General features: G+C 37.1%; 1 protein-coding gene across 1 annotated transcript in view; it reads left to right on the forward strand.

Annotated features, from left to right (window-relative positions):
* Positions 1 to 915: 915 nt before the first annotated feature.
* Positions 916 to 26,693, forward strand: part of VhaAC45 (Vacuolar H[+] ATPase AC45 accessory subunit) — a 240,993-nt gene continuing 215,215 nt past the window's right edge. The window contains exon 1 of the mRNA XM_090411994.1: positions 916 to 1,157. Within this exon, the coding sequence (XP_090268120.1) occupies positions 1,051 to 1,157 (107 nt within the window). The 5' untranslated portion in view covers positions 916 to 1,050. The remainder of the gene's footprint in view (positions 1,158 to 26,693) is intronic.

Here is a 26,693-nt window from a genome sequence, read left to right on the forward strand (position 1 = left end):
TTGGTCCCAAATTCCTATTGATCGTAATCGTACGGTTGTGGAAAGTATGCCCTGTAGGATTGCTGCGGTGATCGCAGCAAAAGGAGATCCTACATTTTATTAAGGTGGGCGCCATGGCCGTTTGTTGCTCACACACTACGTTGTTTGTTGAGTTATTATTATTATTATTATTATTATTATTATTATTCCTGATACCTCCAAGGAGTCTGAAGACTCATCGTGGGAGGACACCTACAACTGTCTCAACCACTACACCGAACCTCTACTACGAATCATCTCCATCGACGCCATCTATCGCCCACCTCCACCACCACTACAACTAGTATATTTTGTCTTTAAATTGCGTATATTCTGAAGGACCCAATTGTCTCTATGCGGGATGAAAAACCCGAGTTTCCGGGAGAAAAAATCCTGCTACCTCCGTATGATATCGGCTAACTCACCTTATTTCCAAGCAGTGTGTATATATATATATATATATATATATATATGGAATCGAAGGGTTTTCCTTTCTGGGAATTCGGGTATTTCATTCCTATCAACAGGCAAATCGGCCCGAAGAACGCACGCAATCAACAGACATAAACTGGCCTTATAGCTTTACTTGCTTCTGCCGTAATTTAAAACAATTCAACTGAATCTAATGTATACACTCTAAATTTATTATCCAATAGATCGGCAGCAATTAAATTAATCAGGAACTGTCAGTAATATGAAATGAATTGTTTCATATTCATTGAAATATAACATGATTCTCTTTACTAGTTTATTTTATTAAAAGATGTTTAAAGGTTTTATTTAAATATAATGATGATTTTATTTACTTTATTTAGTAAGTTAGTTATTATCTGCTGGTTTTTTCCTGAGTATAGGATCCGATTTTTATTAGAAATGCTACCTATCGTAAACCGCTCCTCTGTGGTCATGTGAATGTTTGTTGTTGGTATGGTTCCTCGTTATAAGTACGAGGATTAAATATAATATAGTTAACTGTAAAGTTTTTCTGGTTGTAAATTAATTTGCGTTGTTGATTTTACTCTGTTGTTCGAAATGAATTTCATACTAACAGTTTATACTGTATGTATATTAAAACTATGCATTTGTTTTGATTCATCACAAAGTGACCAGGTTCCGGTATTTTTATGGGGTCAATACAGGTTCGTACCTGCTAATAAAGTCTGAATATATATTTGTTAACAAATGCTGCTGAATTTTCATCACCATGCTATCTCTTTTATTAAGTAACGAAACAATTATTTATTTTCGATGCATTTTACTTTTCAATTTTGCAAATTGGCCCGTTAGTTACTTAACACGGAATTATTCCTTTGTAGAACAGCTATAAACATTTTTAATAAAAATTAATTATTGTTATTTAAATATGTCGTCAACATCATCATCAAATTCGTGACATTTACCCTCAAAGGGTGTACAGGATATGATAGTACTACATGAAAAATTTACGTCATTACTAACCTCCTATCTACAATTTTTCTTTAAATCAATCTGTTACCTGTCAAGGCTCCAACATTATCAGATCTTATATTTCTATTTTCTAAGGCACTCTTTACCGTATCAATCCACCTATACCCTTGTCTTTCTCCTGCCAGCCTGTCAGAGAACGCTTGTTTTGCTAATCTTTCCTCTCCCATTCGTTTTAAGTGACCATACCACCTGAGATTAACTCTGCTAACACATTAATGGTTTCTAATAATGTCTAGTTCTTTCCTAATATCCTCATTTTTAATATGATATTGCCATGGATGCCATCCTGTTCATGCCTCTTATATTTCTCAGGACTCTCATATCTGTAACTTCTATTCTTTGGTTGAGTATTTTGCTTCTAACACAGCTCTCAGATCCATCAGATAAAATTGATTTGAACATTGTCGTGTATACAGCTAATTTAGTGTTTTTGCTAATTTCTCTCTTATTCCATATATATTTATTCATTTGACTTCTTACCATACCAGCTTTGTTTATTCTGTTATCTATTTCCATATTTAATTTACCATCTTCACTAAAAATCATGTCGAAGTAGCCGAAATGTTTTATCTATAGGTTCTCTATTCAGAGGTGATATTTTCATTCTTCTGCCTATTTTCATTGTCTTTGTCTTATTATTGCTGACCTGCATACCATATCTATTATAACAGTTATTTAATTTACTCAGGGATCTTGCAAATTTGTTTAGAAGTATAACATCATCCGCATAAAGTAAAAAGCTGACATTAACATCTTCAATTTTGATATTAGTTTTAATACCACTTTCCTCCGTAATGTGATCCGTATAGATAATAAATAACAGTGGGGATAATGCACATCCTTCTCTGATACCAGATTTAACATAAAACCATCTTCCTGTGCTTCCTTCAATTCTAACTGCTGATTTACAACTGAAATAAAGACTGAGTATTGCTTGATATAATGAACCATACCACTGTAGCATTTGGAATAGCTTCTCTCTCTCTGTCTCTTGGCACCTTGTCATATGTCTTTTCCAGATCTACGAAACTTAAATACAGAGCTTTGTTATATTCCCATGATTTCTCAACTGTGTGTCGTAAAGTGAAAATCTGACCCTCTATTTGGCTGAATCCAGTTTGTTCTTCACCAAGCTTCCCTTCCACAATCCTTCTCTCAAGTATACTTGCATATATCTTACCAGGAACACTCAGTATGGAAATACCTCTGTAATTCTCACATTCAGTTTTATTTCCTTTATATATATATATATATATATATATATATATATATATATGGATATTATGAGAGCGCTGCTCCAATCATCTGGAATTCATCCCTCTGTCTAGGTCTTCTGAATGCAGTGCAGCCACTTGAGCATTTCTGGTCAAATATCATCTACTCCACATTTCAGGCTTTTGATGGCTTTTTCTACTTCAAATGTGGATATGTATTTCTGTTTGCATGTATAGTCAGTGTTTTTTACCACTGTGCTGTTACTGATTGATTCATTTAGCAATTTTTTGAAGTAGTTACTCCATACTACTTCAAAAAATTGCTAAATGAATCAATCAGTAACAGCACAGTGGTAAAAAACACTGACTATACATGCAAACAGAAATTCTTCAACAACTTCCAGAATATCTTGTCACCTGCTTGATATTTATTTTCTATGTTCTTACCAAAGTCTCTCTGTGACTATTGTTTAGCTAATTTTACACAGTGGTTAGCTTTCTTACATTTCTCTCTGTATACTTTAAAAGCTGAAGCCAACTTAATTTCTAGGAACTTTTGATATGCTTTCTTCTTTTCCTTCACTGCCTCTTTAACTTAGTGTGTCCACCATAGAGTTCTGATCTTTCTATCCTTGTAGACAGCCTCACTACATGCCTCTCTGGTTGAATTAATCAATGTTTTCTTAAAGATTTGCCACTGAATCTCCAAGGTTTGGTTCTTGTTCTGATATTTGTCCACATCACTTTACTTTGAACTGCCTGCCATTCAAGAAGATTAGCCTCATATTTAGTATTGAATAAGAGGGTTACTCCTTTGCTTGAATATATCATTTTGTATTTATTGCTCAGAAAGATCTCGCCAGTTTTTGTCTTTTTTGTTTTGGTCACCTTATTGTGTCGATTTGGTACTTATCTAATTTCTCATCTAGTTAGATTTCTTTGCCGTTCAGGCTTCTTATGTTGACAGTAGCGATCTTGAGCTCTGGTAACGTTGAGTTGGGGTGTGTTTTAGGATTTGTTCCAGTAAGTGACTTTTTGCTGTTCACCCTGGTTCTCTGGTGAAAACAACAGGGACCTTGTTTAACTGAGCAGTTTCCCAGGTGGCATGAAATTCTGTCATGTCATACCATAATTTTATATCGTGGTTTTAGCATCAAAATACAATTTGGCTGGCTAAATCCCAAATTGCCAGCCCAGCCTGGTTCATTTAATTTTAAGGTACCTAACAGGGTGCATCATGCAAAGGTGAGGATTGGACATTAGGTCAGAAGCCCTGGTCAGTTTTCTGCATTCCTTTAAAGGCTCTCCTCTCAGTTATACAGCCTTGATCCTTAACACTCCCCTATTGAAATATGTGGTAATGTAAATTCAGTTGAAGATGTGGATTAAGTTGTGCCTGTTTTCTATTATATATAATATAATATGATCAGGCTGTATGCAGACTATTGTATATGCACAGAACTAGTTTTCTTTATCTGTATGCAATAGGGAAATGCTCATGACAGTACAGAAATGCTTAACCAAAATTATGTCAGGATTGTGAATTGGTGAGAGAATTAGAAGTGTGGTTTGCAGAGGTTAGCAGAAAAGAGGAGAAGTGATAAGATTGAGAGCATAAGGCAGCAAGAGGATCTTATCAAAATATATAGGGGAGATGTCATAGATCTCAGAAGGCAGTAAGTGATGGAAAAACATAATGCCATCCCTGAAATTTGTATGAAGTTTTGTGTAGACAGGAGAGTTAGAATTAGATTATTGCATACAAAGCTGTCTCATGGGGTGATTACAAGTGTAGGTAGATATTTTATATGATATTTTAAAATATAGAATTGAGGGATCTCCCTTAGTCATTCTTCCTGCTCTATAGTGAACTGGAAATAACATTATATTATCATAAAAATAGTGAGTTGCACAGATATATCAGCCATTTTAATTTATTTTAATTTCTACCATTATAAAAAAACAGAGTGGAATGTGATACCCTGTGAGATTGCTTTGTTAAGCTGATTGGTCACAATTATAACATCGCTGGTGAACTGAACAAGAAACATTATTATTATTACTTGATTGTTCCTTCTGAGTCCTAGGACTCATAGGCTATTCAAGAGACTGACTCATCTTTATCATTAAAGGCTATTAATGTTGGTGTTGGTTGAATCTTCCTTCTTAAACTGATTTACATGCTTTGTGGGAGGAAAACTCATTCCCTCATCCCCAATAATATGCACATCACCAGACGGGATGAACTATCTCTCCTTGGACTGACATTTACTTCCGACTTCCCTTGGCACACCACAGTAGCTTCCTCAGCTTCTAAATAACTTGGTATCCTTTTCTGCTCAGGAAGCTATTTTACGCCCACCTGGCTACTAACCCTAAATAAATCCCATATCTGACCATCCTTAGATTACTGTTCACACATTTCAGATGATGCACCTAAAAGCTTAAAAATTCTTGATGCTGTTCAGAGGAGAACAATTCGGCTCTCACAGGCTCACTGTGTCCATCTCACAGACACAGTGTTTCAGCTCCATGGTCACTGCTCTAGTGAATTAGCAAACATCGTTCCTCCACTTGCTGTTAGGCCTATTAAAACAAGAGCAGCAGCTGTCCAACATCACTTAACAGTACAACTGCAAACTTATTAACCCCTCCCCTCCTCTTCTTCATTTATTCCATCCACCTGTGTCCTCTAGAACAGCCTTCCATATTATGTGTTTCCCAACAATTTCAGAAGAATGTCAATAGGTTTCTTCTTTCTCAGCCCTTATCTGCACCTCACACAGCACTGATGTGCTATAGGTTCTTGTATGATAAATTAAAAAAAAAAATTGGCGTGTGTGTGTTGTATGACTGCACTAATGTCATGTTAGCCAGCCAGATGATAGTAAACTAGTATTTAGCTGGTACTTCAAACTAGTCATTGAAGTTGGATATATTGGTTCTAGAATGTAGCTTCCAGAATTTTAAAGAGGGATGAGGATATATTAAAGAGGGTCTGTAGAAGGTTTGCAAAGTCAGTGTGAAGTCTACGGAACATGGGATATGAAAACAGATTGAGAAAATGTAGCTTAGAGCCTTATAAATAGAAGAAGAGGAGAATAGAGGAAGGAGAGGGAATATGGTTGAAATATATAAGTTGCTGAGGGATTGTTACAGATTAATATGGAAGAGATTTTTCATGGAGTAAAGGGAGATAAGGATTGAACAAGAGGCCATCTATGGAAGCTGTATAAGAAGGATGTGAGAAGATTCTTTGCATGGAGAGTGACTGGTGAGTGAAATGCATTGCTTGAAAGTGTGGTCAGTGCAGAAACTGTGAATGTGAATATGTTGAAGGCACAGTTTGATGATATTTTTTCATGATGGTGTGGACCTTCTGGAAATGAGTCTTTTGACTCCATAGAGATCTGATGTTAATAATATTCCCAGAAAATTATTTCACAAATAAGAGCAATAAATAATAGTCTTCTGGCATAGAGAAGAAGTTGGTTGATGGAAAGATTTCAATATATGGAAGAGTAGAGTCAAAGAGAAAATGTGGTTTGTATTATGCACTCTTTAAGACGTACATAATGCATCCCTTCCTCTATTAATAAACTTACAGAGTACATTGAGAGAGAGAGAGAGAGTGGGAAGTATTGTATCTTAAGCATGTGAGAAAAGTTGAATGGTATGAAAGAGATAAAGCATAACACAGAAGCTCCTTTCAGAAACCTTAAAGGAGCTCCTACTGGGAGAAAGCAGCGTGAGTTATGCTACTTTACAAGTTTATCACATATCTTTTGTAGTTAAAAGCTGCATGTGAAGGTTGGTCTGATAACAAATGGTTTATGGAGTAATGGTGGCTATTTGATTTAAAAAAAAAAAAAAAAAACTCGTTTTGAGTTTTCAGTGACTTAAATAAGTAGCTGTGTAAAGTTTTTATGTGGCTACCACCACACCAAATGTACTGTAGCTTTATTATACCTACAGTACATTCATACTATTGGTGGATTGAATTTATTTTTTTTTCTCTCATCAGTATAATATTGCAAACATTATTATTATTACTAGTTTACGGTAATAATAATAAAATGATGATAAAATGATAAAATGATGGTTGATTTGGGCCACCTGTGATGAGTCTCTGAACTCCATGGAGATAGGAGACTCATCACGGGTGGCCCAAATCAACCATCATACACGCAAATCCTATCATACCTCTCTTTGAATCCATTCACTGTCAGGTAACTCACAACCAATTCTTTCAATCCATTCCACTCACTCTCCACTCTCCACACAAAAAAACAGGTCCAGACACCCTTACTAACTACACTCTTACACAACTTCCATAGATGGCCCTTGGTTCTGTGACAATTTGTCATATATTGAAAAATTTCACGTGCATCAATTTTATAAAACTGCTTTAATATCTTAAAAGTTTCTATCATGTCCCCTTCTTTTCCGCATATCAACTAAACTTTATACCCCACAAACCTTCAATCTATCTACACCTCTCACTATCTTGGTCATTCATTTCTGAATCCTTTAGACCTCCTCCTGGTCCTCAACAAACCCAGGTAACCAGATCTTATATATTGATGTCATATTGAAAAATTTCACGTGCATCAATTTTATAAAGCTGCTTTAATATCTTAAAAGTTTCTATCATGTCCCCTTCTTTTCTGCATATCAACTAAACTTTATACCCCACAAACCTTCAATCTATCTACACCTCTCACTATCTTGGTCACTCATTTCTGAATCCTTTAGACTTCCTCCTGGTCCTCAACAAACCCAGGTAACCAGATCTGTATGCAGTAGAGATTTGGTGGAATCATAGCCTTATAAAAGAGAGATAACTTCCTTATCTTTGCTTGTTAGTGTGTTTTTCAACATCAGAGTAATTTGTTGAGCTGTTTTACCAACTTTTGCAATATGCCCTCTGACTTCAACACGAAGTCTAAAGGGTCTCATCAATTTCCTGCAAACCAATACCATCAATCTGATACACCATATGCAACCTTTCAACCTGAATTTTGCAGCATTAAACTGACAATCATTATCACTGCCCATAATGCCAATTTATTTTAATCGTTCTGCAGTACAGTGGAAGCTTGTTTGTCGAACGCCTCTGTTCTCGAACACTTCGGTTCCTGAACATATTTTCCGAACAAAAAACACCCCGGTTTCCAAACAGAATTTTGGTTCCCGAACAGGCAATCGGCAACCACGTGCTCTGCGTACTGAGCTGTAAGGAGGGAAAGCACCACTTACGCGGAGCCTTCGTTCAGTGCAGACACCTGCTCGAATTTGAAGTGAGTTTTCTTGATTTTCTTTGTGTTTTGTTGTTTTTTTTTCATAAATTATTATTAATTAAGCCACCATGGGGCCACAGAAGAATAGTGATAGCAGCAAAGCGAAAAGAAAAGTTGTTAGAACCACGATAGAGATGAAAAAAAGAAATCATATCCAAACATGAAAATGAGTTTCGTGCCTTGCATCTTGCTACACAGTTCGGTATGGCGAAATCAACAATATGTACAATACTCAAAAATAAAGAGGCGATCAAGAGAGCTGATGTTGCAAGAGGAGTGAAAGTTCTTACTAAACAAAGATCGCAGACGATTGAAGAAGTGGAAAAATTGTTGCTGATTTGGATAAACGAGAAACAGTTAGCTGGTGATAGTGTTTCTGAGGCTATAATTTGTGGAAAAGCGAGGCGATTACATGATGATCTGTTAAAGAAAAACCCTGGTACGAGTGCTGATACTTATGTGTTCAAAGCTAGTAGAGGGCGGTTCGAGAAGCGGCATACATAGTGTGGTTAGGCATGGGGAGGCTGCGAGTTCGAGCCAAGAAGCTGCTGAGAAATACGTGCAAGAATTTAGTGACTATGTAAAGGCTGAGGGCTTTTTTGCCCAACAAGTGTTCAACTGTGATGAAACCGGCCTATTTTGGAAAAAATTGCTAAAGAGGACCTGGCCAGGACACAAGCCAATGAAGGACAGGCTGATTCTTTTGCTATGTGGAAACGCAAGTGGGAACTTCAAGGTCAAGCCATTGTTTGTGTATCACTCTGAGAATCCGAGGGTGTTTAAGAAAAATAACGTGATGAAAAGTAAATTGCCTGTTATGTGGAGGGCTAATAGTAGGGCTTGGGTAACCAGGCAATTGTTTATTGAGTGGATCGATGAAGTCTTTGCCCCAAGTGTGAGAAAATACGTTCAAGAAAAAAATTTGCAAATTAGATGCCTTCTTGTGATGGACAGTGCTCCTGCTCATCCTCCAGGCTTGGAGGACGAGTTAGTGAAGGAGTCTGATTTTATCACAGTGAAGTTATTACCCCTAACACAACTTCTCTAATTCAGCCCATGGACCAGCAGGTCATTTTGAACTTTAAGAAACTCTATACCAAAGCACTGTTTCAAAGGTGTTTTGAAGTGAACTCTGACACAGAATTAACACTCAGAGAATTCTGAAAAAATCACTTCAATATCCTCCATTGTTTAAGTATCCTTGACAAAGACTGGGCACAAGTGACTTACAGGACGATGAACTCGGCCTGGAGGAAATTGTGACCAGACTGTGTAGCAGACAGAGACATTGAGGCTGAGCATGTTGCTCTTGTCGATGATAGTGTCTCTGGGCAAAAGCATGGGCTTGGAAGTCGACAATGCTGTTGTGGAGGAGTTAGTGGAGGATCACAGGAATGAGCTCACCACGAAAGAACTGGAACACCAGAAGGAGTATCAAAAGATGGAGGTGGAGGAAATGTCTTCAGACACAGAGGAAGGGGATGAGGATGTTTCTAGTTCCTTGATCAAAGAAATGTGTGTAAAATGGGGTGAGGTGCAAAGTTTTGTGGCAAGATATCAACCTCAAAGTTGTAGCAAACAGCATCATAAACCATTTCAGTGACAGTGCCATGTCTCACTTCAGAAACATTTTAAAATGCAGGCAAAAACAAATGTCATTGGACAGGTTTTTAGTGAGACAGAGGCCCAGTGTGTCTCGAGCAGAGTCGAGTGGTGCCAAGAGACAGAAAAGAGAAAAAACCCAGAAGGACAGTAACCTTATGTTTTTATGAAAAGGGATTCCACTTACTCACCTCCTTCTACTTATGCCATTAACTCTCCTCCGTATATATAGTTAAAGTGAAGTTAAATTTTCGTTTTTATTTTATTTATTTATTGTGTTTATTTTTTTTCTGTACGATTTTATGCATTTTCATTATGTTTGTATACGATCTTATGCATGAAGTACTGTTGTAAAGGTTTAAATAAACAATCATCTGTGGTTTGGGAATGGTTTAATCCATTTCCCATTAATTCTTATGGGAAAATGGTTTCAGTTTTCGAACAATTCGGTTTCCGAACAGCCTTTGGGAACGAATTAAGTTCAACAACTGAGGTTCCACTGTATATCTACATCACCTTTATCAACTATTGTTCTCCCCGGGTTTGCATTATCAGCAAACAACTGAATATCTGCTCTTAAATCTGCCCCTATGTCATTGATATACAAATTAACTAGTAGTGGCCCTAGAACCAAACCCTGATGTACTTCACTAGTCCCCATCATTCTCCCAGACTCCATCATATACTACTCTTTGGTGTCTATCAACCACCTCCCCATCCATGCTACTAGCCTCATATCCATTCCCATCCTCTACAGTTTTTGTAATAGTTTTCAGATCAGCACAGTGAGTGTAGGCCGAACAATTATTATTGGAGATTTTTAACTATTGGGGCATCGATTGGGGGGGGGGGCATGGCAAGATGGGAGTGGGATTTATACAGTTGTTAAGGGATAATTACATGAGATATGTTATAGAAGGAACAAGGGATTTGAGAGTGTTAGATCTGATATAGCATCAGAAGATGCATTCATAACCTAAGTAGACACTCTAATCACTTTATTATAAAATGTCAATAAGTTACTAAGACTGGACTTCCTTTATAAAGCCATGCTGCCCAACTATAGAGTATCGCATCCCTATCCACTTTGTCCCAAGCCACAGCAAAATTTTTAATAGCATGATAAATATTGAATGCTTTCCAGAATTGCATGAAAGTCTAATCATTTCCTTCACTAGCAGAAATGGCCTGTGAAAATGTTCTCCATAGATAACAAGCCTTATACACTGCAAGAATTGGTCAGATCAATGAAGTAGTGTTTGGAGGGAGAAACATGATCCTGATCTTGGGGTGAGGATCATTGATGTAAGGTTGATGACCTGGAGCATTATCTAGAATTAATAAAATTTTAAATTCTACATTTTCTTTCACACAATAGCTTTTCATTTCACTTACATAACAGTTGATTAAGGCATCTTCAAACAATTTTTGAGTTATCCATTTCTTATTGCTTCCATAATGAACTGGAAGAGTATGCTTAATGATTTTTTGAAGGCTTGTAGTTCTCACTGTGGCACAAATGTGGCACATATCACAAATGATTTTTCAGTTTATATCCAGCCACATTACCCACTAACAGAATCATAATATGGTCTTTAAGAGCTTTGAAACCAGGCATAGATTTCAGCTTTTTGTAGATGAATGTCCTCTCAAGCTCCCCCCCCCCCCCCAAAACAAGGCGCTCTCATCCATATTAAATATTTGCTATGGCAAATAATTTTCTTCCGTAATAACTATCCAATTTCTCCACAAACTCCTTGGTAGGCTTCTCATCAGCACTTGCAGATTCACCACATCTTCACATTATACAGTGCAAAACGCTGCTTGAATCTCATGAACCAAACTGAAGAAGCATTGAATTTGTAGTTGTAATCGATCCTTGCTTTCTCCTTCAACATGTTGAAGAGACTTAGTGCCTTAGCCTTTATGATCCTAATGCTAAAGGGTATACACTTTTGGTTCAGGTCCTTTATCTATGATACAATCAGCTTTTCCATATCACTGATAGGACCTTGTCGTTTCTTCATCGATTTAATGAAAGCAGATTCTTTCACAGCATGTACGATTTTATCCTTATTTTTTAAAATGGTTGTCACTGTAGAATGACACCATCTGAACTCATGTGCGGTCACACTGGTGGGCTTACCAGTTTCATGTTGCCTTATAATTTGCAACTTCATTTCAAGATCAATTGCTCACCTCTTTTTCTGTGATTCTTCACTAGGTTTTTTGACTAGATGTGTCGGGGCCATGTTGCAAAAAATATCGCTAAATATTTAACAATAAAACTGTTGAAGACACATAATGATTGCAGAGGGAGGTTGCCGCTGAATGTGCTGTTGCACTGTGCATGATGCATTGTTGCTAAATAGAAACCTTTACTTTATTCTCATTTGTGTCTTGTTTGAAAGTATAGTCAAAAATGTTATTTATTCTCTTATGGGATCACGGACATATTTTTGATGAAACATAAGTCGAGGGATGACTGTGTTTCTTCTGGTTTAGTCACCTTCCTACCATGAGCAGTGGCGTATTTAGGTATAGGCCCGGGCCTAGAGCAGCAAATTTTGAGAGGCGGTGGAAATTTCCAGGCTCTCATTTTTTAGTTATAACATGTTCCTTATATGCCGCATCTACTCACAAGTAGAGAAATATTTTTCTTTTCCTTATTGTAAGTTTAGTCTGCAAGCATATTGCCATGTAATCAGATTCTGCATAACTATACAGACCGAGACACATGCACGGAAAGCTATGTATTGTTGTCGGTAACTTGACACAAAGGCACTAGGGATTAGTGAATTTGATCCCTTTCTTGCTGAGCACATTGCCAAAATTGGGGAAAAAAAGGAAAAAGTTTCGTTTTCCTATCTTTCCTTTGCCACGCATGAGGATTTTATTAAAATAACGGGCAAGAAAGTAATCGAATTTATTGTGGAAGAACTTTAAACAGCATAGTACTATTCCATAAGTGTTGACTCAACACTACACTTGTCTCATGTTGATCAGCTGTCCTTCATTGTATGATATATGAAAGAACATGGAACTTCTGTGGAGCGTTTCTTGCGTTTCATTTCTAATGTAAGTCACAAATCTGAAGAGTTACAAGAGGCGGTATTGACTTCACTAAATGAGCTTGGAATTGATGTAGAAATTGCAGAGGGCAGGCATATGATAATGCTAGTAACATGTCAGGCAAGTACACAGGACTGCAAGCAAGAATTCTTGAAATAAATCCATTGGCAGAATTCATACCGTGCGCTGGATATTCTCTGTCTCAAATTGGTACTTGCGCTGCCGAATCCTGTCCATACTCTTCTGCATTTTTTGATGTCCTTCAGAAACTGTTCGTATTTTTCACATCTTCAACACATTGGTGGAGTGTTCTAAGAAAACACCTGGAAACTTTTTCAAAAGTAATCAAACGTCCTTCACCTACTCATTGGTCAGCTTGTGACAATGCCTGTCGGAGTCTTTGTGAGGGATAGACGGAAATAATTTCCACTTTATCTGAAATTGAAAATGACACAAACCAGAAGAAAGTTATGTGATGTGAAGCAAGTGGGATTTTATAGCAACTTCAGTCACTGGAGGTTGGGATCATGACCTGCCTATGGGTGGGTCATGAGGGGTGGCACTTTCTGGGGGGGCCTAGGGGCAGCAAATACCTAAATATGCCACTGACCATGAGCACTGTTTAAAGTCATTCTGACATAGTTATTTTTCCTCTTACTTGCTATATAACGAAACACCTCTTTTGGGTTTACTTTGGTCTGTTTGGCTAATTCTCTCTCATAGTCTGATTTGGCCTTACCATACTAGTTACCTTCTTGCTTGCACTGTGTACTGCTGATGAGTATGCTGATCACTTTTTTTCCTTTATATTTCCTTCACAATGGTTTCTTTTCTTTTTTTTTTTTTTTCCAACGCTTGTTTTATAACCCTACTCATCCACTTAATTCCAACTTGGTGTAACCTCCTGCCGGATTTACGTATAAGCTAAAAAAGCTACAGCTTAAGGCCTCGCAATCTGCCGGGGCCTCAAATAAAAAAAACAAAAAAATATAAATATTGATAAAAAAATATTCGTAGAAAAATCACTCAAATGAAGTCAGACATAGTCTACATGAATTGTAGAGCAACAGTCTACAATTATGTTGCAAATAAATTTTCATTTTTAGTTGATTTATAAGTTTCAGAGGTACAGGTACGAAAAGCAGTAGATACGTTAATAAAAGAGTATCCACACGATGTTGATATTAATCTCACGAGTGAACTGAGGCACTTCCATGAGTATGTCAAGCAGAATTATCCTGAAAAAGAACATTTTCAACACAAAGATTTGTATCAAATCATCTTTCAAGACAAGATTGAGTTAGTTTTCCCTAATGTGGAAGCAGTATTACGACTATTCCTGTGTTTAATGGTAACAAAATCACTCCTATCTCAGTATCTCCCATGATGCAAAGCACATTTCCTTGCGGATATGTGTAAGGTTATGCATTAAGGCAAGGGCCGCTACCATACTGGTTTCGACCTTTATTGAGGTCTTGTCAGTGGGAGCCAGGCCCAGCAGTGGAGATACCAAGGCAGAAGCAATGAGATGTCATCCCAACCTATAGGAGTTGCCAAAGGGTGTACAGCCTTATTATTAAATTACTCTGGATTCAGAGAAAGATCTTGAGAGTTTATTTTTCACTTGGTTAGACTATAATGAGCTTAGTTTAATCCTTTATCCAAGTGTGAGCAAACAAAGTTTGCACCTGAAAGTGTCGTCATGACTGGAGTAAGGTAGTACAACACCAGGCAACTCGGTGCAAAGGTGGCGAAAGCTCTCATCACTCCTATCTCAGTATCTCCCATAATGCAAAGCACATCTCCTTGCGGATATCTGTAATGCTATGCATTAAGGCAAGGGCCACTACCCATACTGGTTTCGACCTTTATTGAGGTCTCGTCAGTGGGAGCCAGGTCCAGTAGTGGAGACACCAAGGCAGAAGCAATGAGAAGTCATCCCAACCTATAAGAGTTGCCAAGGAGTTGAGAGCTTTCTCCACTTTTGCAACGAGTTTCCTGGTGTTGTACTACCTTACCCCAGTCCTGAAGACACTTTCAGGTGTAAACTTTGTTTGCTCACACTTGGATAAAGGATTAAACTAAACTCATTATAGTCTAACCAAGCGAAAAATAACAGTATCAGACTGTTAATTTTTCTCTCAACTCTCAACATCTTTCTCTGAATCCAGAGTAATTTAATAATAAGGTTGTACATCCTTTGGCAACTCCTATAGGTTGGGATGACCTCTCATTGCTTCTACCTTGCTGTCTCCACTACTGGGCCTGGCTCCCACTGATGAGACCTCAATAAAGGTCAAAACGGGTATGGGTAGTGGCCCTTGCCTTAATGCATAGCATTACAGATATCCACAAGGAGATGTGCTTCATTATGGGAGATACTGAGATAGGGGATATGAGAGCTTTCTCCACCTTTGCAATGCGTTGCCTGGTGTTGTACTACCTTACCCCAGTCCTGAAGACACTTCCAGGCACAAACTTTGTTTGCTTACACTTGGATAAAGGATTAAACTAAACTCATTACAATATATTTTCATATATTAAAAAGGTGTATATATATTTTAAATTCTTCTGAGACCACCTGATGTAATTTAAAACAGTAGGGGGCCTCTGGGTTTTGTATAGCTTAGGGCTTCATCAAGTCTAAATCTGGCCCTGCTCCTGAGCTTTGGTATGCAGTCTGATACTGTTACTCTTAAGCAATCTCTAACCACTTGCTATTCACTATTGACATTCTTTCCTTGTAGCTTCTCAAGCCATGGCAGTGTTCCAAAGATTACTTCTGATTCTCCAATAATTACCAGCCTTGTAGTTGAACATAAACCGCTTCTTGATAGAGAACTCCACATGTTTGGCAACTTCTCAGAATAAGACTGCATGGTCATGCTCCCCAATTGGAGAAGTTGCCAAACATGTGGAGTTCTCTATCAAGAAGGGGTTTATGTTCAACTAAACCTTGGTTATGGGTACATCTTCTGATGCTACTATCAGATCCAACATCCTCAAATCCTTTGTCCCCTTTTTAACATGTTTCATGTAATTATCTCTTAGCAACTGTATAAATCCCACTTCCATCTTGCCATGCTCCTCTTTCCTCCTTCTAATCGATGTCCCCATAATTAAAATCTCCCATAATAATAATTGTTCGGCATACACTCATTATGCTGATATATGACATCTTCATATGGACCCCACCCCCCCGGTCTACAGCAGCACCTAACAACGTATTTTGCCCTATTTGCCTCTCACACCAGACTGCCTCAAACGAAACATTTCCCTCAGACCTAATATCCACTTTAACTTCTAATTTTATTGGTTGTAATTTTGCAGCTATCATCAGCAATACCCCATCTCCTTTTCTGGTCCTTCCATATGTAATACCAAGGGTATTACATTTTCTTTCTGAAAATGTAATACCCTTTATATTCTATCCCTGTAATTTTTGGCCATGTCAAGATTTTCAATGCCAGAAACTCCTCACCCTTATTTCTGTTAATTCTTGCATTCATGTACATGCATTTCAACAGCCAGTTGTACTCATAGTTACCCTTGTGTAATGTCATTACCAATCCATTTAAATTGGAGACCTATGAAATCCCCATTTGGCTTTGCATAATGATTGGTGTACACTTGCTCATTCATCACAGGGGTGATCAGACATATGCTTGATTTCATTTGTCCTAATATCTCTAGTTTTCCTGGTTTTGCACTACCATACCCTCACTAGACAATACTTTCTCCAAATATCTAACTCCAAAATCATTTAAATGTAGTCCATCTGGCATATATAAGTTCTTTTTGTTCATCATCATATTCACTCTGTGCATCAATAAACTGCACATCATACATCCTGCACAATCTTGTCATTGACTCATTGGCAATGAAGGCCTTTCTTCTTAATTCTGTACTATCATACTGAAGCATCACAATCCTTTACTTTCCTATTCATTTTTGCTTCCACTAACAACTCTTTCATATCTTCTCTCACTGTGTATTTCTCACCTTTCAAATCATTTGTGTCAGTCAGTACAGTCAACCCATTCGCTCTCTTCTTCTTCTGCATACTTACAGTGTCCCTAACATCCTTTATATTTTGTTAAAGAGCACCCCTATGCACTGGCTTTTACCTGTGATTTAATGAGTAAAGATATTATGACATAGATAATGCATTTTAAGACACATAACTTGGGGTAGTTCTCAATTACTTCATAACTTTTGAAATTTATAACTTGGTACTTAACTAAGATAATACATCATCGATAAATTGTTTGGAATCATAGGAAATAAACAACCATAAAAGAATAAATTAGAAAAATGAAAACCAGTAACTGTAAAATTTAAAATTGAAAGTGAAGGTTAAAATACATGGCCAAAGATTAAAACACCAGAAAAGGTTAAATGTGGGAACATGATAAATCTCTTAAAAGAATGAATATAAGATGATGCTGATTTGTAATTAGAGGAGCTATGTGAGAAATTTCAGAAATAATAAGTTTTTTTTGTTTAAATATTAATTTAATATCTTTTTTTGTTTTTATTTATTATTATCTAGCCCTGAAACCCTGTTCTGGAGACCAAACATAGAACTTTTTCAAGTCACTGAAGGCCCACTTACATCCCCAGTGGGGATGTAATTGGCCTTCAGTAAGTGGGAAGGTGGTATCACACCAGGTGATGAAATTCATCTCCCAACTAAAGCTATTTACATACATCCATGCCCATGGTGGGATTAGAATTGCAGTTTGTTGGTTGGAGAATGAATATGCTAACCATGTTGGTTTATTGAAGAGTTTACAATTCATGCTCATATTAGGTTCCAAAAAATACCAACTTTGACCTTGATAAATTCCAGCTCACTATGGATTTAAGTTGTGTAATATTTTTTATTTAACACAGAATTTTGCCCTAGTGTTGAGTGCATCTTTAGTATGACTCTGAAATTAAAAAAATAGAAGAGAAAACTGGAAGACTCAACATGAAAATATGAGCTTATACATACATGATATAGAGTGACACAGTCTAAAATACATGTACATTAAAATACATAAAATACAATTTAAAAAACAGCAAAACAAAACTACATAAGCAAATTGGATACCAGATCCAACATTATTTCAAGGTCGAATGTTTGTAGAATGTTTCTAGTAGTCACTTTGAATATGTAATTCTACATTGCCAAAATGAAGCCTTATCGCTCTTCTTTTAGGTTTTATGCACTGACCGAGAGTTCACCTACGAAAAATACATTTCTCTGACATTTAGATTTCCTTAGCAATGAATGAGAGTTTTTGCTTTTTTAATGTTTCTGCCTGGTCTCTGAAGAGAACCAGCCAGTTTGAAACAGATTTCACTGACCAGTCAGGCCAGTGAAATCTTTATCAAATGCACTAACAAAAGGCAAATATATGGACTCTTGGGCAGTGTCCATGTCTTTTAAGCAGTGCAGTCATGTAGCATTTATGGTAGTTTTCAGTAATATTCATTCTGACCTTAGAAATAAAGCAAAGGAGGTTTTGACATTGGCCAACTTGACTTGACCAATGTCAAAACCAATGTTTTTTTTCAGGAATGATAGAGGAAATAGGACAGGAGGAATGGTATTATTAATGATAGCTGAAGAACTTCAATCAACCAACAAAAATAGAAGTTAAGGAAGATTGTAGATCTGAGGGAAATGGTTAATTTGAGGCTGTCTGTGAAATGCCATGACATAAGAGGCCAACAGGACCAAAATATATTGTTGATTGCTGCTATATCCCTTGGGGGGGGTGTCTAGAAGAAGAAGATATGGATGACATGTATCAGCAGATTAGCATAGTGAGTTCAGGTCAAGCAATTATCATGGGAGACTTCAACTATGGGGAATATAGATTGGAAGGAGGAAAGAACATGTGGCAAAATGGAAATAGAATTTATAAGTTACTTAGTGATAATTACCTGAAACATCATGTGACCCAGGGGACCATGGGTTTGAAAGTGTTGGATTTGGTAATAGCATCAGAAGATATGTCTATAACAACAGTAGCATCTCTATCTCCAGTTGAGGGGTAACCATGCAGTCTTGTCCTTGTAGGTTTCTTAAAATATGGAATTTTCAGTTCAGTCAAAAAAGGATTTATGTGGAACTACCAAGCTGGTGATTATGACAAACTTAGGAGGTAACTTGGAGCAGTACCATGACATAAGAAGCTACTTGGAATGAATGTCATTAGTTCATGAGAAGTGGTTAGGGATTGTTTGAATGTGGCAGTATCAGATTGTATACTCAGCAGTCAGGAAGATAAATTGAGTAGCGATTAAGTGGCTGCAAAAAAGGAAAGCATTGTGGAAAGAATATAAACAACAGAAAAAGGTGATCAAGCATACACATGAGCAATATGATGCACAAGCAAGAAGGGTAACAAATATTATTATTATTATTCAAGCCTCCATGGAGTCAAAAGACTCATCATAGCCTGTCCTTCCTAGGAAACACAAAGTCTATCATACCACTCCTTGAACTTATTGATAGTTCTTGCTCTCTCACCACTCTACTGGACATTGCATTCCATGGTTCAACTATCCTCCATGCAAAGAAACCACTCCTCACCCTCTTGCTCACATCTTTTGTAACTTCCAGGGATGGCTCCTTGACATTGCTTCTTCCCACTGTTCCACCAAGTGAAAGAACTCCCTGGTGTCAACCCTGTAACTACCTCTCAAGATTTTAAAGTCTCAATCATATCACCTCTCCTTCTATCCACTAAACTCTGCAGTCCACATTCCCTCAGCCAATCCTCATAAATAACATTGTACAGTCCTGAAACCATCTTTGTTATCTGCCTCTGTACCCTTTCCACAGTTAATTTATCTCCTTCAAATCCTGGGGACCAAATTTGAGAACAGTAGTCTAAGTGTAGTCTGATCAGGGTCTTATACAATGGAACGATAACTCTTTTATCTCTGCAGGTTAGCGTCCTTTTCAGTATTGCACCATCCTCTGGATTACCTTCACCACCTTTCTAATATGTTCCCTGAATTTCAGTTTTCTATCAATCATCACCCCCCCCCCCAGATCTCGTCTCCCCTACTTTCTCCAGTACAGCTCCTCCGATTGAGTATACAGCCTCCCATCGATGTATCCCAAGCTTTTAGATTGCAAACTGACATCCCCATTCATCATTCACCCACCTGTCTAGTTTATTCAAATCCTCCTACAGGATTGCTGCATCTGCACTATTACTAATAACACTTCATGGCTTCACATCATCTGCAAACAACTGAATATCCCCTTCCAATCCATTGACAATGTCATTGATATAAAGGTTAAACAATACAGGTTCCAATACTGAGTCCTGTGGGATCCCACTTGTAACCTACTGCCTCCTTGATATTATCCCACCATACACAACTCTCTGATACCTATCAGACAGCCAATCCTGAATCCAGTTGACTAACCCAACATCTCAACCTATGTGCTGCAATTTAAATATCAGCTTATCGTGTGGCACCCTGTCAAATGCCTATGCAAAAATCCAAAACAATGGCAGTATATGCCTCCCTCATCAACTGTTTTTGTCACCTTTATCATAAAAGGCAATCATATTACTAAAGCATGAGTGTCCCTTAATAAATCCATGTTGACTCTCACAGATGTACAGTGCACAGTGTCGCAGTTTCTGTAAACCCATTCCATACCAGTATGTTGTCTATCCATTCTCTGTATGATCTACCTCTTTTCTTTGCACCATTCATAATACCAAACACGAATGTCTTTATCTTCCAATTCTCACTCATTCTGCAGATGTGTCCAAATAATTGCAGCTTCCATTGTATAATCTTCTGCATTAGATTCTCCTTTGGTTGTATCTTCTAATAGAACTCTTCATTTGTGATTTTCTGTGCCCATCATGTTCCTAGAATCTTCCTGTAACAAGTTCTTTTAAATGCCAAAATTCTTTTTCTTGATTACTTATTAATTACCCATGTTTCAGATCCATACAGTACACTGCTGAAGATGCATGTTTCCAGTACTCTTAGTTTTGTTTGCAGGATGATACTTTTTCAGATGTTATCAATGGCAAAGGGTTCTTCCCTTTGTGCAATTCTAATCTTTATTCTTTTTTCAGTCCAAATCACATCATTTTACTATCCAAATATGCAAATTGTTCTACATTTCCTATATCAATTCCATCCACTTGTATCTTTTGTTACATGTTTTTCTCACCAAATACCATTGTCTTTGTTTTTTTTTTTTCAAGTTCGTAACAAGTTCAAATCTTTTCCCTTCCTCATTTAACAGTTTCAATGTTTTTTGTAGTTCTCTTTCATCTTCAATAATAATAATGTCATCTGAAAATCTCTGATTGTTAATTCTCATCCCATGCACTGATATTCCTTTTGCAACTTCCTTCATTTTATCCATTGCTCTTTCTAAATGTGCGATGAAAATGCTTGGTGATATTGCCCCCCCCCTACTTCTGCTTGTTCTAAACTATTTCCCCAAATCATCACCTATTCTAACTGCTGCAGCTGTATTCTTATACACATCTTTTAATATAGCTATTAGTTTTCTATCAATTCCATGGCATTCTGCTAATGTCACTTTCTTGTCGATACTGTCAAATGCCTTCTGAAAATCAACAAAGCGAGTATATATGTTTTTGTTTTTATCATATTTAATCATTTCTCCAGTGATGTTATCATTACCAGGACTCTTGTTGTGTTTTAGGCATCCTATTGCTTTTTTTATCTCTCCTCTTAAAATGTACATATCATACTCATTACCTCATATTTGTAAATTTAGGAACACAAAAACACCCTATATCGAGGTCATCATTGGAAGAATACAACTGTATAAGGAACCAAGCTACATGCTCATGCCCTGTAATAAATCCTTTTTCCTAGCCTGACCTCTAGTGATAAAAAAAAATAAAATAAATTTAAAAAAAAATTTTAAAAATTAAAAAAAAATTTTTTTTTTTATTATTATATTTTTTATTATTTTTTCATTATATGTGTTTGAGCATTTCATGTGAAATGTGAAATGAAGAGTCATGTAAAATGCTCAAACATAACCCAAATCTCAACAAAAACGATGGCATAACCATTTCAAGAATGTGGAGAACCTATCTACAACCTGTGTAACAACCTAAACTAGCCTTAGAAAAATCCCACTACAAGAAGACAACCTGATGAAGTGTTTGTAACATTCAACAGCAACTGAAAAAAATCATTTTATAACAATCAGAACTATCCAGAAGAATATTAATACATAAGGATTTTAGCAGTTTATTGTAGTTGTATTTATTTATTTTTATATATATATATATATATATATATATATATATATATATATTTTTTTTTTAATTTATTTTATTTTATTTATTTATTTATTTTTATCACTAGAGGTCAGGCTAGGAAAAAGTATTTATTAACTAAGTAGATTTAGTTTACCGGTATACTGGGCACGAGCATGTAGCTTGGTTCCTTATACAGTTGTATTCTTCCGATGATGACCTCGATATAGGGGTCGAAACATCAAGTTTTATTTTATTAGTAATTAATAAAATAATCTGTTCAACATGTGTGTTTTTGTGTCCCTAAATTTACAAATATGAGTGCTGATCACCATGTAACCTTGAAAGAATACTCATTACCTAGCAGTGATATCTACTTCAATTCTTTAATCAGTTTCTCACTGCTATCTAAATCTGGTTTTTCTTCATATAACTCGCTAAAGCATCTTGCCCAATTTTTTCTTTATTCATCAATACTTTGCCTTTTTCATCATTACTTGTGGTCTGTTTGGGTTGCCACTTTCTATTAATGGTTCTAATTATTTTGTATACCTCCCTAGTTTTATGCTGTCCATGATGCTGTTCTGTATTATTGCATTGGATCTCTAATCGTTTCATCTTATCCATTCTGACTGATTTTTTTTTTTCACCCCATTACACTTTCTTTTATATTACTCCTCTGTTTGTTCTGATTACACTCCTTTTTCTGGAGTCTTTTGATATATGTCTTCTTATCTTTCAACATTCTCTTCTCCTGTATTAACTTCATTGTTTCTTGTCTAATCCACTTCTTGATTTTCTCTTCTTCTGGTACTATCTTCAAATGTGTCTTCTATCGCCTTCATTGCTCCTTTCACTCTTAGAATCAATTTTTTTTCTTTATCCACACTTTTTTCTTTTGTCCACACAAGTTTCTCTTCTAGCATTGTTCTGTACCTTCTTCCTGTTTCTACTTTACTTATTCTTGCTGTATCTCTTCGTTTCTGAAGATGGGATTTATATTTTCGTGTGTCTAGGAAGGGGAGGTTATTGTTTTCCTCTTTTTCCAGGGTGAATTTGATTCTAGGGTGTTGGTTGTTCAAGTGTGTTAGGAAGGAGAGGAGTGAATCCGAGCCATGTGGCCAAATAGCGAAAACATCATCTACGTAGCGCAGCCATATGGTAGGTTTTTGTGGGCCTGAGTTTAAGGCTTTCTCTTCAAACATCTCCGTGAAGAAGTTGGCCAGGGGTGGGTTATTAGATCGTTCCACTTACCTCCCCATTGATTACAATCCCACCAACTCACAAATTAGAAAACTCCATAGGCTCCTTAAGAAGGTCACTTCTTGGCCTGTGGAGATTACCAACAGACTAAAACCCTATAACTCTAGACCCCCCGCATATATGGGCTCCCAAAAATACACAAAGAAAATGTGCCATTACGTCCCATAGTGGATGGCATTGATTCCCCCACTTACAAACTAGCCAAGCATTTAGCCAAAGCGCTATCACACTATACTGGCAATACACCATCACACATAAAAAACTCAGCCCACTTCAAAGCCAGTATAGAAAACCTTACACTCCAACATAATGACATAATGGTCAGTTTTGAAGTCTCCTCCCTATTCACAAATGTCCCCCTCAAAGAAACCTTAGAGCTAATCCAAGCTAAATTTCCTCCCGATATCTCAGCCCTATTTCAGTTTACAATGAACTCAGGCTATTTCGTTTGGCAGGAAAAATTCTACAAACAGATAGAGGGGACAGCCATGGGTTCACCACTTTCCCCACCCCTGGCCAACTTCTTCATGGAGATGTTTGAAGAGAAAGCCTTAAACTCAGCCCCACAAAAACCTACCATATGGCTGCGCTACGTAGATGATGTTTTCCCTATTTGGCCACATGCCCCAGATTCACTCCTCTCCTTCCTAACACACTTGAACAACCAACACCCTAGAATCAAATTCACCCTGGAAAAAGAGGAAAACAATAACCTCCCCTTCCTAGACACACTAGTCACCCGCCAACCTGATGGAACCTTGGTTTTCTCAGTTTATAGAAAACCCACCCATACAGGCAGATACATTCACCAACAATCCCCCCCCTCACAACAATATGGAGTTATTAAAACATTATTCAACAGGGCAAAAATAATCTATTCTAATGATCAAGCCCTAACCACTGAACTAAATCACATCCGTGACACTTTCTCAGCCAACGGCTACCCCCTCCAAAAAATACTTAACCCAGTTATCCACAACCCACCACCCCCTCCCCTTCACAAAAAAGATTACTCTAAATCCATCACTATTCCCTACATCAGAGGCACCTCGGAAAAAATCAATAAAATCTTAAAAAAACATGACTTGACCACTTGTTACAAACCACACAGAAAACTGGCATCCCTTATCCGCTCCACCAAAGACCAACCACTTCCCCTAGACCTACCTGGTGTATACCAGGTCCCTTGCAGCTGTAAACTGTCCTACTTTGGCCAAACAGGCAGGACAGCAAATATCAGAATCTGAGAACACAAGGATTACATCCGATTTCACCAGTACAGCCACTCTGGGCTTGCAGACCACGCTCTGGATACTTGCCACAGAATAAGATGGAAGAAAGCCACAGTAACACACCGCAGCAAGTTCAAGTATGAAAGACTATTCATGGAATCAGCCTCGGCCCTTAGGAACATGCCAAACCTCAATAAATTTGGATGCATGAAACTGCCCCAAATTTGGGAAACTTTTATCAGAAGAACTTCAGCCCAAAGGCCAAGAACTACCAATATAGCCCACCAGGGGGCACCATCAGGACTTTAGGAAAACGCTAGCTTCCTAGCTTCAGTCTCATTTGCTGTTATTAGTACTTGTGTGCACGTGTCTTTTTAGTAAGTTCCCAAGAAGATGGCAACGTGATGTTCGCCGAAATATCGGAAAGTGTATATTAAAGTTTATTTAATCTATATTTCCAGTATTCGCTGTCAATTCCTTAAATATTAGTTATCATGTCTAACCAGCGTATAAGCCTCTCAACAAGAATAATTTTCTTTTTTATTTCAACTTGATGTTTGCAATCACTAAACTATGATACGAATCAATATCCACTCCTTGAAAAGTTCGACACTGCTGTACTGATGTTATCAATCTTCTTTTAATCATTATCATATCGATCATGTTCTTGGTTTTCCCATTGTTTGATTGCCACATCTATTTTTTACACTCCTTTTTCTGGAGTCTTTTGTTACAGATCATCTCGTGGTCCACAGCAAATTCTAAAATTTTTTCATCTCGTTCATTTCTTTCTCTAAAACCATATTTTCCCATGACATTTTCCCAACCATCATTATCTGTTCTGACTTTGGCATTCCAGTCTCCTTCAATAATTAAGTACATCTTGCCTTGGTATTGTCAGATTTCTGTCAGATCTTTGTAAAATAACCTGGTATCCTCATCTGTGCTGTCAGATGTGGTGCATATATCTGGACTATTGATATATTAAATGGTTTTGCTTGAAATCTTGCTACTACTATGATTCATTCATTGGCTGGTTTGTAGCCTAACAGTGCCTTTCTAGCTTTTTTTTGTTAAGAAGAAAACTAACTCCTGCTTCATGCTTGGTGTCATGTCCTGATCATATGACTTCACATCCATTTAACTCTCCTGATGATGTCCATCACATCTCTGCCAGTCCTAGTATATCACACCAATATCTCTTCATTTCCTCGTGAAGTAATTCTAGATTTCCTGATATCCAAAGTGTCCATACATTCCATGTTCCTACTGATAATAATTCTGTAATTTCAGTTTCTGTTTCATTTTGGTATCCCACTTTCTGATCCAACCCCCATCGCTTGATTGGTATCGCAGACCTTGTTCATCTTGGGGACATCCGAGCTGGCATGTTTTAGTTGTTGATCATATAGGCATCAGATAACAATCATGTTTTTTCTTTACAGTCAGTCGATACGGAGCATTGACACTCATCTGACCGACCCTCCTCCTTTATCCTGGCTTGGGACTGGCATTAGACCCCTAAGGATCCCATGGCAGAGTTTATATATATCAGGATATATTAATTTGAAGTTTTTGCAAATTTCAAAATAATATATATTCAGATAACATCAGATAACAATCATGTTTTTTCTTTACAGTCAGTCGATACGGAGCATTGACACTCATCTGACCGACCCTCCTCCTTTATCCTGGCTTGGGACTGGCATTAGACCCCTAAGGATCCCATGGCAGAGTTTATATATATCAGGATATATTAATTTGAAGTTTTTGCAAATTTCAAAATAATATATATTTTATGATAATTTATATATTATGTTTGTAATTTCTTTAATAAATAGAATAAAAAATCCACAATAGCATAGCTATAGCCTTGAGACCCAAACTTTAACAGGTTAGAGTTGTAAAAAAATAGCCTGATGATTCACATTGGCAGTGATGAAGTTCCTTCTATGTTGAGTTTTTTCAATAATATGGGAAATAAATAATTAGTATATTCATTATTTATTTCCTATATCAATATATATAGGAATTAAATATTGATATATAAATAAAGGAATCAGATTCAGAGTTGTAGGTTTTATGTACTGACTCCACTGCCCTGGTTACTATGATATAAAAACCCTGCCACCCCTGTATGAGATTGGCTAACTTGCCTTCAATTAAATAAGCCCATATAGAGATTCTGTTTATCATAATGAGAATCAAACTGGTATTTTCCATTCAAAGGGTGTAGTGTCTGATTGT

Source organism: Typopeltis vanoorti, chromosome 2, assembly GCF_054136105.1.
Source record: "Typopeltis vanoorti isolate ZY-2024b chromosome 2, IOZ_Tvanoo_1.0, whole genome shotgun sequence".
NCBI classification, from domain to species: Eukaryota; Metazoa; Arthropoda; class Arachnida; order Uropygi; family Thelyphonidae; genus Typopeltis; species Typopeltis vanoorti.